Raw genomic sequence first — 13,552 nt, 5'->3', positions numbered from 1 at the left:
TTGTAGTAATCGGGAAATCCTCTTACCGGAAGTTATTGAGATGAAATCACTCCAAAATCGATTATTTTCGATTTTACCCCTCTAATTTATTTTCTATCAAACTACAAACGATAATTCGGCCACTCCAAACCTCTACATACATTTATCAATCGTTTTTAACGTTTGTAGTAATCGGGAAATCCTCTTACCGGAAGTAATTAAGAGGAAATCACTCCAAAATCGATTATTTTCGATTTTTCCTCTCTAATTTATTTTCTATCTAACTACAAACGAAAACTCGTCCACTACAAACCTCTAGGTACATTTATCTATCGTTTTTAACGTTTGTAGTAATAGCATTCTCCTCCAAATTAGTTTTGTGTAGGGAAGAGCGGTTTGGAAAAATACTCTTAAATTATAATTTTTTTTTTTCAATTTCTGTTTTACTACAAACAAAAAGAACTTCACTACAATCCACTACAAACCTATTTCTATAAGAAACCACCGGAAAAAAAGTTTTTTTGCAATTTCGGGGGATGACTTTTTTTTCAACCCTTATAATTTTTTTTTGGTGCTACTACTTACGAAATTATCTTCACTACTTACGACTACATATCTAAATCTATCGAATGGAGCAAAAAAATGTGAATTTTTTTTAAGTCGGGTGCCAAGTTCACATAGCCGCTTTTCACTTAGTTAAAAAGGAGGTTGTTTTCGATTCGCTTTTTTTTTTGTTTTGTACCTCATAATTTTTATGGTTTTTTTTTGTTATTTGAAAGCTGTTGTTCGCCATATGGTCCTATTTATTATTTGTTCTTATTCTTACCATTTGAAGGCAGTACAGATTTTTCTATTAAATTATAATATAAATACTTAAGATGGTTAACCGATTTTATTGTATTCTGTGCGAAAAAAAACAGAACTTTGTGAATTAAAAAAATATACCCATAGATTGAAACACGAGGTAAATCAATCACTCAAATAGTCATTCAATTACCTTAGCTCGAACGTTCTCGAAGGACGCTGGGTTGACGAGCGAGAAGCATATTAGGAACACGTCCGTCTGTGGGTAGGAGAGTGGACGCAGCCTGTCGTAGTCCTCCTGCCCGGCCGTATCCCAGAGCCCCAAGTTGATCGGTTTGCCGTCCACCATCACGTTCGCTGAGTAGTTGTCGAATCTGCAAGATTAAGAATTTGAACATTTTTTATTATGTCAGTTCTTGGTATCGATTGTCCTCTATTTACATAAATATTCGTTTATTTACATGACTATTTGTTTCACACAAATGTCCTACAGTCTATTTAATGTCAAAATTAATGAATACAACCATGGAACGTTTCCTTTTCTCGTATCTAACGTGGCGTAGGGTAATGTCAGTATTTCACTGTATGCATGTACAAATTAGCGCCCAACATTAGAATCGTGACCTTATTTTCCAAACCACGTATCCAAATGAACACGGTGTTCGTGTTGTCGTGCTGGATGCGCTATCTACGAGTGGATATCGTATTAATTAAGCAAAAGCCCTTCAGTATTTGGTGCTGGAATGTTTTCATAAAATTAATGGTTTGATGTTCTTTAGGTTCCATTTTCATATTCTTTTTCTATGCTAGAGCTGCCAAACGAGCTGGTGGTATGTGTGATGCATATTTGTAGGGGAAGGAACTTTGCTGGTTTGCCAAGTTTTAAAAGAAGAGGGATAAGGAAGAGATTGACGACGATAATAGAGTAAAGGACTAGGGCGAGGGCTGGAAAATGCTGCAGGCCTCCGGCCCTAATACATTGAGCCTATGTATGACAAGTGTTAGTGTGAAAGCTGTGGAATCAATTTTCAAGAGAGGCTCTGAAGTTAGTGATTTGACGGACAAAACTAGAATTTTTAATAGGTTGTACGTATAAAAAGACGAACTGTGTTACATAGTTACGACGAACAAAGCTATTTATCACTTATATATATAAACTAATATTTATTATTTATATTTAAATAATTTTTATTAATTGAATCAACCAAAGTGCCCCATGCATCTGCTACTTGAGTTTCGATAACCCACGTTGCAGCGGACGTGACTAAGTTTTTCTCGGAGTGGCAGGTGGCGCATTTCTTATTAATCGACATCCGAGCTTTATTGTTTAATCATAATAAAATAAGCAATATGTTCATCGGCCATACTCGATATATAATGATTTTTTTTTAATTCTACTACGACGCAGTACAAATAAAATCTACAATACACTCCATAATACATTGATTTGATATTAAACACTACTGCCTTGATGTTTAAAAAAGTAAAGGTAGCCAAAAGACAATGAAACACGTGTAGCAGTTCAATGTTAAAATAGTTTAAAAGTGAAATTGTGCTGAAGCAATATTGGAAATATTAAAAACTTACAATGATCAAAAAATTCTGCAATGCATCTTATCTCTGCAACTTTCGCTTGAATGAGTAATTGTTTATAATCTATCTCTTTTGCTTTTATTTATTACGAAGTTAGTTATTATTATAAATTCAAATTAACAACTGATAGACCTAAAGAAATTTCATACGACATATGACTGTTTGGCCATTTATTATAGTAATTTTAACTGATTACGAGTTACTTGGAAAACTGTAACGTAAACTTTAATACACATTACTCATCTTAGTGCTTTTGAATTTTAACAATACAATCGTTACGCCGCATTATATAAGAGGCTAATATAAGCACATTTTTATCATCCCCTAACTGTTATTTCAATTCCAATTACTCCAGTAATCGTACTTCATTACGATTTCAAAAGCATATTCATCGTTTAGGCAATTCGGTAATCTATATTATTAGTTTAGTATGGTATTATTTCGCTTCAGACGTAATTTCTCAGCAGATGCAGTGCAAACATACAACTGGCTTGTATATCACTTCCTGATGCACACCAATCAACACACACACTCACTAGCATCCACACATACACATATACACACACCCATCCACACAATCATTCACACACACTCAGGTTTTTATTTTATTTGTTTTATTTCATTAATATCTATTTTACTTCTTGTCTATATCATATCTAGAAAATTATAAATATTATGATGTATTTTAATTAAAAGCATACTAATGTAACTGTAGTAAGGATAGAAGCTGGTGCCTGTCCACACAGGCGAGTTCTTTGAACTCAGCCTAGAACGGGTGCCACTTATCACATTTATTGTAAATGTCTAAAATTAAGTAAAATCTTGTAATTTGATAAGAAATAAATTTATTATTTATTATTGTAATCAATACAGATCAGATATCTATTAAAAAGAAGACGGAGAACATTCTATGAAATTGGACGGATTTATTTTTGCTCTTGATATGTTTTCGAGATATTTTCTTACGTGATCACATTACGACCGTGATAACGAACATTGTGCTATTATTACGCTTTATTAATTCAATGATTCGTGTATATTCAATGCTTAAAATGAAACTGGTCTAAAAAGGGCAAAAGTAGTAAAAGTATATTGAAAGAAGTATCGTTAACGGACTCTGAAGTCTAGACAGAAATTAAAATTTGAAATATGAATGGAATGAGAAATCTCTTTAATACCCACTAACAATTACTTTGTCACGGCTTTTAAATTAAAATGTTATCTACAGGATGACTGATGAACCAAAATTTTTTGCCGTTTGTAAATGCTATAAGTGTAGCAAATTACATAAGTTTTTGTTCATTACCCTATATGTTCACATAGAAACCAGTTAATACAATCTGATACAAAAAATTTCACACGAACCTATTTCGTACGTGGGACGAACCGACAGGTCTTATAACAATTCTGTCGTCATTTTAATAGTTTACCATATCTGTTGCTTAATTCTGATTAAATTTGCATATTTGATTATTTCCATGTAGAAAGACAAAATAATTTGAATCGCTTCGCTGTTGTTTTAGCATAAATGTAAAGTGAAACTATATATTATTGTTGAAGTAAAACGGTACAGTTGAATTAACATATTTAAATCGAGCAATTACTATCTTCTTCTAGCTATCTTGAATTGCATGAGTATTCAGGAAATAATGGAGTTAAATCTGTGCTTCACATAAAAGTTATAAGACTTTATTTCCTTTGAATTTGTCCCTGGCTGTATTTTACGCTGGCGGTCACTCCTGACAGAGCCAAAAGATGTTTAACACAAGCGAGTGTATTATTTACTCTATTCCAATATTATCACGCAATTAATTATCAACTAAATTGTTTCACTAGTTCTTATATGGAATATACATAAGGAAATAATTTATTCTGGTGATCCTTATCAGGATAATAAGATAGAATTATGAAATTATAATATAAACACCGATACTTGATAAATGTACCAAGTTTCCACTAGTTCTATTAGTCTATAGTGAGTCAAAATCGAGTCTAAGAAAGTAGATGACATCAAACATACAGGTGAAGCTAATAAAAACGTTAAAAACCTGACGAGATTCTATCTGGTATAGCAGTATCGACATGTCTACATGTTCAGGCCTCGGGGGTGTATCAGCCAATGCTACTTAAGGGTAGGGTAAGGTAAAGTAAAACATACTCACACTGTAGGTATGTACTCCCCGGGGAAGGCATTTGTTGTGTAACTGATGAGCAGGCATGTTTTACCAACGGCACTGTGGACAAAGAAAATTTACATTAAAACGTATATTTGAAATTTAGATATTTCTAAAAAAGAAGGAAACACCTAATTTATTGTTACATGTAAATATTTATAAACTGGGCGATTTTGAAAGTAACAGTTCAACACCTCTGTTTAAACACATCGCTCCTAATCCGAGAGAAATCAACTTTCTATCACACACTAAAATCTTATACTCAAACATGATCAATTATCATTATTCTGCTAATAAGCATTTCTATCGGCTATGTAGCAGACAAAAATTGTAATCTAAATAATAAACCTTTATTTACATTAAGTGATTAAAAAAAATTTTATTTCCTCCCTTATGCGCTCCTTTAGAAGTTGTAAGATTATGTGGGCCACGTGTTGATAAATTTACAAGTTCATTTAGGAAATAAACTCCGAGACGGACAAAAACCCATCGAATTTTCAAGAACACCATCAGGAAGTTACATTATCCCCGAGTGCTACAGGCTATTCTTATCTTTATCGCGAGACAATTTGTTGTATCATATCTTACTCATACAAAAAAAACCGACGGACAAAAAGTTTTCAAGAGTATCTTGTTAGATGCGTGCGTTATATCCTTAGGCCAAAGGCCGGCACGTAAAAAATACATAAGGCGCGCTCTTCAAAGCCAAAACCTTTTTTGACCTACAAAAAAAAAACCAACACTCGAGCACGTTCTAGCAAAGACGATGGATATTATTCAAGTTAACACATAAATTGTTGAGATACGCGAACGTGAAGTTTATTATACGTAATAAATAAGCTTTAGGCATCCTCGATACCGCACTAATATGCTCTTCGTGACTGGTTTCCAATTTTACTTATTTAGTGTATTGGAAATATGATCCTTGTTGTGCATTTTCGTACTGAGGTTAAAGTGATATTATAATTGCGAAATCACCTTGCAACACAAGTGTATTTTGAACGCATCTAGACCGTTTAGGCAAATTTTTCAGTGCATGATTTTAAATGGACTTTTAAATAATGTACCACATGTTATGTAAACGATCAAAAATTGGCGACTTTTGGCGATTGATTTTTATTGCAAAATAAATAACAGTATTTAGCCATAATTATTTAATACGAGACATAATTTATCTATTTTATCGGAAAACACAATATTATAAAATGTCCAATGACCCCAATCCTTTGTCTTTTGAAATACGTTTGAATCAAATGCATTCTTAATATCGTAGCTAAAATATTATTAGATGAGAATTTTAAGGCATCGTAAAACTGCTTCCTAGAAACATTAAAGTTGGTACGTGTTATTCAGTAGGTATTCGAGAGTCTCTTGTATCCATAATATAATTTAACTATTACCATTTCAAACACTGGAATAAATTTTGTTAAATGTATAACCTTATTTAATTATCCAAGTATAGACACACCTGTCTTGAAATATATAAAAAAAAGTTCCACCTTTCACTCTAAGTCTCTTCTATTCTGTACATTATATTTAATCCTAAACTCATGATCAAGACCCTTAACACGATCATGTAACATTGTATTTATGACTCACAAGGGCTGCACTGTAACCGCGCCCTAACAGTAATCATAGACAGACAAATGTGTGCATTTAGTTGCCGCGTCTAGAGGTCGAAGAGTGGTCAGATATTACCAAGTTGGTAATTCTACCCTCGTATTAATACAACATCCTGCTATCCATTTAAGAATGGCGTATGAGCAGCGTTTCCGTTAAAGTATTTGAATATTAATGGCAATAGATTCTTCTAGCGCGCCTCGTTAAATCTATTCAAAACTGCGTATCTTTTCTACCCAATTAATAAATCTAATTTTGACTGATTGATTGATGCACGAACTTGCAGCTTAATTGGAAATTGAATATTTTTACGAGCAAATGATTTATTTGGTTAAATTATTGACTGATCAATTTTTCTGGAAGGGTTTTTGCATGACGATACTATGACTTGTTTTAAATCGTGCATTAAATAAATATAATTAATAACCGTTTAACTCTCTTTCGAACCGTATCATAACGTTACGTGGAATAGTTTATTCATACATTGTTTGGTTTGTACTATGAATCATCCCAGCAACCATCAACATTATTTCAGAGCTCTTCAATATCTACAGTCAACTGCTGGCAATTTTCATTTCGCCAAAATAATATCCCGTGAAACCTCAGCTAAATCGTTCATTACAAACGAAAGAAGATCTTCCTCAACAAATACGACGATAACTCCGCAATTGTTCAATCAGCAATCAGTATTGCTGACTCATCGCTTATCGTGTAAAATCGGAACCGCTACCAATGACATCTCTGACTCATGGACTGAAAACAAACGTTATTTTGTCATATTTTCATTACAATCTCATTTATACTCGTTGAAGATATCGGCGGGAGGGGTCAATGAGTTATTTGACTTGAAACGAGACTCGACTATTTACGACTATGACTTCGTCGGTCGTTATTTCTCTTTTGTTTAAGCGCGTCTGCGATCTATTTTACCTCATAAAATACATTTCGCCTTGTATAATAGCGCACAGTTTTCATAACGTGCACCTCAATAGACTATAGAATATGACGATAGCATATTTTAGTACAGCCTAATTATTTAGTTGATGTAGTCCATTGCAGCCCAATGACTATTTATTTGCTATTTTTTATATAAGTTCGAGCAGTGTTGAAATTGAATAAAAAAATGTTTGAGTTAGTGTTTGAGTTTATAATAACAATATGTATATACCCGTTCTACATTTTCTAACGAAGAAATGCGAAGGCAAACTGGGTGACTTACAGCACGACTGAAGGCAGTCAATTTGACACCAGCATCGCAACAATCATTACGCAAACGGTCTACGTAACAATTGATCGGAGACCTAAATACAAATCTTTAAGTAAATCGTTCAGCGTGGGCTTGCTTCTTGGCACTCAAGGTTGTACGGTAGCGTCACCGCTAAAAACGATTAGCTCTTGTTTTTCTCGAATTAACGTAATAGTGTTCTTTAATTTTGACGGGTAATGTTGAAATGGATATCGATTTGGTATGGCGCAGTAGGTTTATTTTATTGCATTGTAAAATGTAACCCTCCTATGCCGTAAGACATGATTCCGTCAAGTGTTTTAAGTGTGCATTTTTTCAATACCACTAAAATTCAAATACATTGCTTATTTTCAGACAACAATTTTAGTTTTAGAAATTATGTATTTGATAACAGCATACTACGGAAAAATCATATTCCATATTAAACACAAGCAAAGAGAGAGAAGCAGGTCCGTCGCAAAATCACAACGTCGCGGGAGACCCGGTTATAAATAACTCGACTCGTAAGTCGTAACATTGTGCAGTCATTCATTGTAACCGTGAGCCAGTGCGTTTTGTTCGTTTTTATTCCGATACTCCAAGTGCAAAACAATTGCCAATTGGCAAAAGTTTCCTTGCAAAAATGCAGCGCAGTTTTTTCTGTTACCGAATGTAATAAATCTGATAGATAAAGCCTCTTCTATATAATAGGTATTATAACTATGGACAGTTATACATTGAATGTTTCTTAGAATCAAGACATATTTTGATGAGCTCTTGTTCCAGCAAAGTAACAGTAGTACCGCTATCCTCTAACTGTATTCAAACAATCTCCAACTAGTCAGAAGTCAGAACCCGACGCATGATGCCCGTTGTTTCTGGAATGCAATTGCAACATCTGCGATGTTCCCTATCTAATCATCTCCAACTGTACACACAGCTGAAAACGTGCTTAGGCAACTGCCCGATACCATCAACGTTGTAACAACTAGTTATTGTGATTCATCGTCAAGATCGTGGATGCGGTACATGCTAGATGACTCTTTTTCATTTTAATAGTTACATAAATGTCGCCACAAAGATTTTATGGAAATGAATTTTAATACGGAATGAAACACTAGGCATTCTTCCATGTCAATGAAGTATTTATAACAGACACAAAATACATAGGTGTAGACTTGCTACTTGTAGATTATGAAACAAGCATATAGATCTTCAGTCATCTTATGGAATGTCTAACGAATGAAATCTCTACTATATATATAATTAGATCCCTACCAACTCTCTAACGGCCGTTGAGTTGTATCTTCAGCTGTGTACATTTATCACCGCAGAAGATGAAGTTAGAAACACCATGCCATAGCCGTATCTAGTCTTCCCAAACTTCGTGGTAAAGATTACGTATGCCAACGTGCCGTCATAGACAAAGAAACCGTCCGGTAACATGACACACTTCAGTTATTGTAGTTCCAGTTGCCAGAGAGGCTTTTATGAATCCACAATAGTTAACTATTTAACTGGAACTCTTGTTTTTGTTTTGTATAAAGGGAAAGACACACAAAAGGGCCGCGTGTACTAGTTTATTAACAACCTGTTTTTGGCAAAGTTTCACCCGTGATAAGCTTTTCCACTGGATGGAACTTATCTAGCTGATTTATTGGGCTGGAAATAATTTCTATTGGAAGTTCGCAAAACTTATTTGTCGTCCATCGACATTACAGAAATATGGATGAGGTAGATTTGTAAGTTTCTGAACTCGAGTCTATGGAATGTATGGTTCGTTAATATGTCACAAAAGCAAACAATAAAGACAGATATTAATTAAACAAAACTATATTTTCATGTACTGGTAACTAGAACATAAACCAATAATTTTCCTAACAACTTGTTACCACATTTACTTTGTCAAATAAAGTAATTGACCGCCCTCACTGCATATTTGTAGTGAGAACTCATATGAAATTCTCACAAACTACAATCGCGATGCAGGTTAGTTCTAAGTACAGTGATGTCACAGAGTCATGGTCATTTATGGATACATTTAAGTTACGATAAAATCGTGTACTTTAGAAATATTTACTAAGTATGTGTGTAAGTGCATATAGTACCTTCTTAATCGTATGGTGATAAATTTGTTATATTTTTATTATTCGTAAAGTGTTTAAGTTAAGTTCAAAAAATTGTAAACACAATGACAAAATTACCCGATATATAAATGATTTGAAAACAAAACAGACTTACATCCTTCTGAAAACATAATAATTACCTCTAATGCATGTAGCAAACAGTATAACATAAATGATAAAGTTCTTGAAGTCATTGTATATTGGAATTAACAGTTTAAAAGGACTAATCGGATGAATTAGTTTAAAACGTTAAGCGTTCGATGACCCCATTTATGCTTGTAGCTATTGTTATGAACGTTATCTACGGGAAAACATTACATTTTTAATTTAAATGTATTATTTATCAGAACGAAATTGAATATCAAGAAAAAAATGAAAGGATAAAATGTGTTATAAAAACAATAGGAACTGAGGCAAGTGTCACAGTTCCGTATTCCGAAACAAATTTTAAAATAAATGATAATTTTATATTTTTTCTGATAGTCGTAACAAGACCATAAGTTTATAAGCGTATGCTATTCCAAATAATAAATCATTACATATTTCAATGTATGTATTTACTGCAAAGACTGTCTCAAATCTTTCGTGCCTATAGAGAAACTTAGATTTATCATATTAACAACAAAAACGAAACAGGAAAAGGAAAAAAATAATGTGGCCCTCTTGTTTCTCTTCACTAGAATGGCTATAACATATCGTAGTAGACCCTTGTATTCTGAAAAGTAAGGTATTTAATGCCACATATCGGACGGACTATCACATGTTTTAGACAATTGATCTGAAAAATGAATAAAATTTGAACTTAGATACAGATAAGATTAATGAGATTTAGATTTTTTAAAACGAGATAAGATATTATTGCTTCTTACGTTTCTATTCGAGACAAAGAAAATTCCAGACCTAAAATAAGAAATTCTTTGAAATTTAGTCAGGAAAGAGAAGAGGAATTTATAGTAGAACATTCAGAACTTCCTAAGCTCAATAGGTGAAATTTATACCTAAACAATAAGTGTTGCCCTCTTATCATCGTAATGTTTATACCAACAATGACATAGCCAGCTACGCGTATCATTCTCTACTTTACTTTCCCCTACATGGAAAGGCCCGAAGCCTTCACCCGCCTCTAGAAACAATTCGCGAAAAATGTATGGAAGTATGAAAATATACATACAAATATTACAGCAGACAGATCGATCGAATTGGACTTGAAGACCGACGAATGGCTATTGGCTGCAGCGAGCACGAAATAAAGCCAGAGTCTGAATGAGCCGCATGCATGCGCATTCGTAATCCGTTGTTCCATTGTTTGTTGAACGCAATTGATACCAGGTGGAAACAATGCCGTTAATTAGTGTTTAGCCTACTGCACATGGGATGATAAGAAGCACTATCTATTCTCTCTTAACAAATGACGGAATAGATACACAGGTATCTATAAATATACTCATACTCGTTAGTCGTCACTCTATGAATCATTCTCACGCAAAGCATTTTTATATTAACAGAACAGAGTCATTTATTTAAATAAGATAATTTCACCAACCTAATAAATAATATAAACCAATGTTTACAAAATAAAGGTCAGAAGGATAATATAAATTTCCACAGACTATCAAGACAAGTTCAGAAATCGTCTTGGCTACTGCCCATCACTATCGCAAAAGTACAAAGCTGAGGTAATCGTCGCGTTCCACAAATGTAACATGGAATCCATCGCTCCATCCACACGCGCTATAAATGGCGTTACAAACGAAATAATTCCCAGTTTTCGCAATAAATCCACTGTAGCTACTCGCCATGAGGAATGTCTTCCTGTAGATGCGTATAATTACGATGTCAGTCGAGTGTGTGAGTGTGTGAGTAATGAATACGTCATGCGGACGTTTCCCATGAACTTCTCGTGCGCCTATTATGAGGAAATGCGGTTAAATTACGCATAATATTACGTATATTTCATATCAGTTCAACAATTAATTCGTTGTATATACTTGCTCGTGCTAAATTTCACACTTGCGTAAACATATTATATTTTCTGGAACTCACAAGTCACAAGTGTTAGAAGATTTGTTTACAATATGATTTCGTAGTACAAATTGAACATAAAATATTAACTTTCTATACTAAATTGAAAACCTTTTTTTGAAGTGAAACTTCTTTAGAATCGTTGTGATTTCAAACCTGATGCAACGGAAAAACGACAGGTAAGAGACAGAAATACAAAAATGTGTAGAATGAAGCCGGCAAAGAATGAGACAGAAATATACATACTATTATATTCATTCTTTTGACGATTTATTGAAGTTTCACTTCTATCATGTGTGAATCGCACACACACCTTTTTTTATATTTTCTAAGAAATAAGTTAAAAAGAACAAATTAAAATATAAAACGACCGGCTTCGCTATTGATTAAGACAGCCTTAGTAGCACAATTAAAAGTTGATTAGCAAAATTTTGTTGGTTTCATTTAACAATCGGTTTCTAACTCATTGTTTACTATTGGAAACAATCTTTGGTGTCCATTGTTCCAAATCGGTCATAATGAACAATTGTACCATTAAACCTTACAGTTCTAGCGGCATACATAATAGATCTACTGTTTAGAAATCTGTTTTCTTAGAAATATTCTAAATATGTATATTTATTTTCATTGCATTTCGTGTAATGTTCATCTATGTGAGTTTCATAACTTTTAAACAGATTTTTTAGACATTACATATTTTTGATTAATACAAACTTTTCTGCTTAACACTGAAAACTATAACAATAAGCCAATTCAGTGACTGTTTGATAAACGAAATAAATTAAAGGGCAATGTTGAGGCCCATTGGGCATCGAAAATATACCATATGAGTGGGTAACTAACTTCTTTGGCCACAAAACCTTGTCTTATGAGTCATTCACCTGTACAGTTTTGTGGTAAGCGGCAACGATTCTAAAGAGATTCACTTCAAAAGTTTGATATCACGATTATATTATATAATGAAAATATATTCGGATTCATTGACAGTACATACTCGCAATCACGAGTAGATACATTTATAATCTGGTAGGTCATGTTAAATTACCATTCCCAAACTATTAAAACATCTGTCACACACGTTTCCACAGCGCGACCCAATTAATAGCTATATTATTATTTTATATGTATAAAACCCAAGCATTAATTACTTTATACAATTTATGTCATAGTTGTAGGAAGTGGCGTTGTTTTAATTGATGCAGCCATGACGCAGCATAATGATATGCAATTCAATGAATCTTTACCCAGTACGTTAATGACATCGCGAGGCTACAGCGTGCACTATTCCTCATTAAATATGGTTTTTATCTTCATTTTGACATCGCATTGCACTAAGATCAATATTTAGTGACTAGCATTGAAACGACAGGTATATATAATTACAAACAATCCGTCCTGTAATGGTTGTTATATCCTTGTTTAATTGGTATAATTGTTATATTTCATCGAAGTCTCGTAACTACATCAAATTTTAAATATTATCTACACAATCCATTCAGTTTTGCATAAAGTATCGAATTTATGTACATGTCACGCTCAATTGCTAGGTGGTTCATTTATCAATCCTAGATTATAACTTATCCGTCCAATAACGTATTAAATAACAATATTAAAATGTAAAATGTCAAAATATAGGATAGCTATAACACATTTCTAAAAAGTTTTTTAATACCATTTTTCATGAATAAACACAGAATTGAAAAATATACCCTTTTATTTAGGTATACATAATTGCAACATTCGGACTAGTTTAGTTAATAAAAGTATGCACTTAACATCCTGTTTAATTTTACTGATTTTATTCAAGTCAGACGGTTTTTGTACAGCTAATGAGTTGTAGCAAAGTACAAATCAGAATCACGTTTAACGAGATAACATTCAAGACAAACACCATCCATATCATTTGGTCTGTCAGTCAGCGTTTCGTGTTTTATTGTCATACTTATCTACATATTTCAAGTTAGGGGTTGTCCATTAATCACGTGATCTTTTTTTAGCATTTTTTAACC

General features: G+C 33.3%; 1 protein-coding gene across 1 annotated transcript in view; it reads right to left on the bottom strand.

The window, feature by feature from the left end:
• The window catches only part of LOC119832712 (ras-related protein Rac1), a 32,682-nt gene that overhangs the window by 6,726 nt on the left and 12,404 nt on the right, over positions 1–13,552 (bottom strand). The window contains exons 2-3 of the mRNA XM_038356438.1: positions 4,539–4,610; positions 977–1,157 (exon numbers count right to left, since the gene is read on the bottom strand). Of these exons, the coding sequence (XP_038212366.1) occupies positions 977–1,157; positions 4,539–4,610 (253 nt within the window). The remainder of the gene's footprint in view (positions 1–976; positions 1,158–4,538; positions 4,611–13,552) is intronic.

Source organism: Zerene cesonia, chromosome 15, assembly GCF_012273895.1.
Source record: "Zerene cesonia ecotype Mississippi chromosome 15, Zerene_cesonia_1.1, whole genome shotgun sequence".
NCBI lineage: Eukaryota > Metazoa > Arthropoda > Insecta > Lepidoptera > Pieridae > Zerene > Zerene cesonia.
This window is presented reverse-complemented; position numbering and strand designations above follow the sequence as displayed.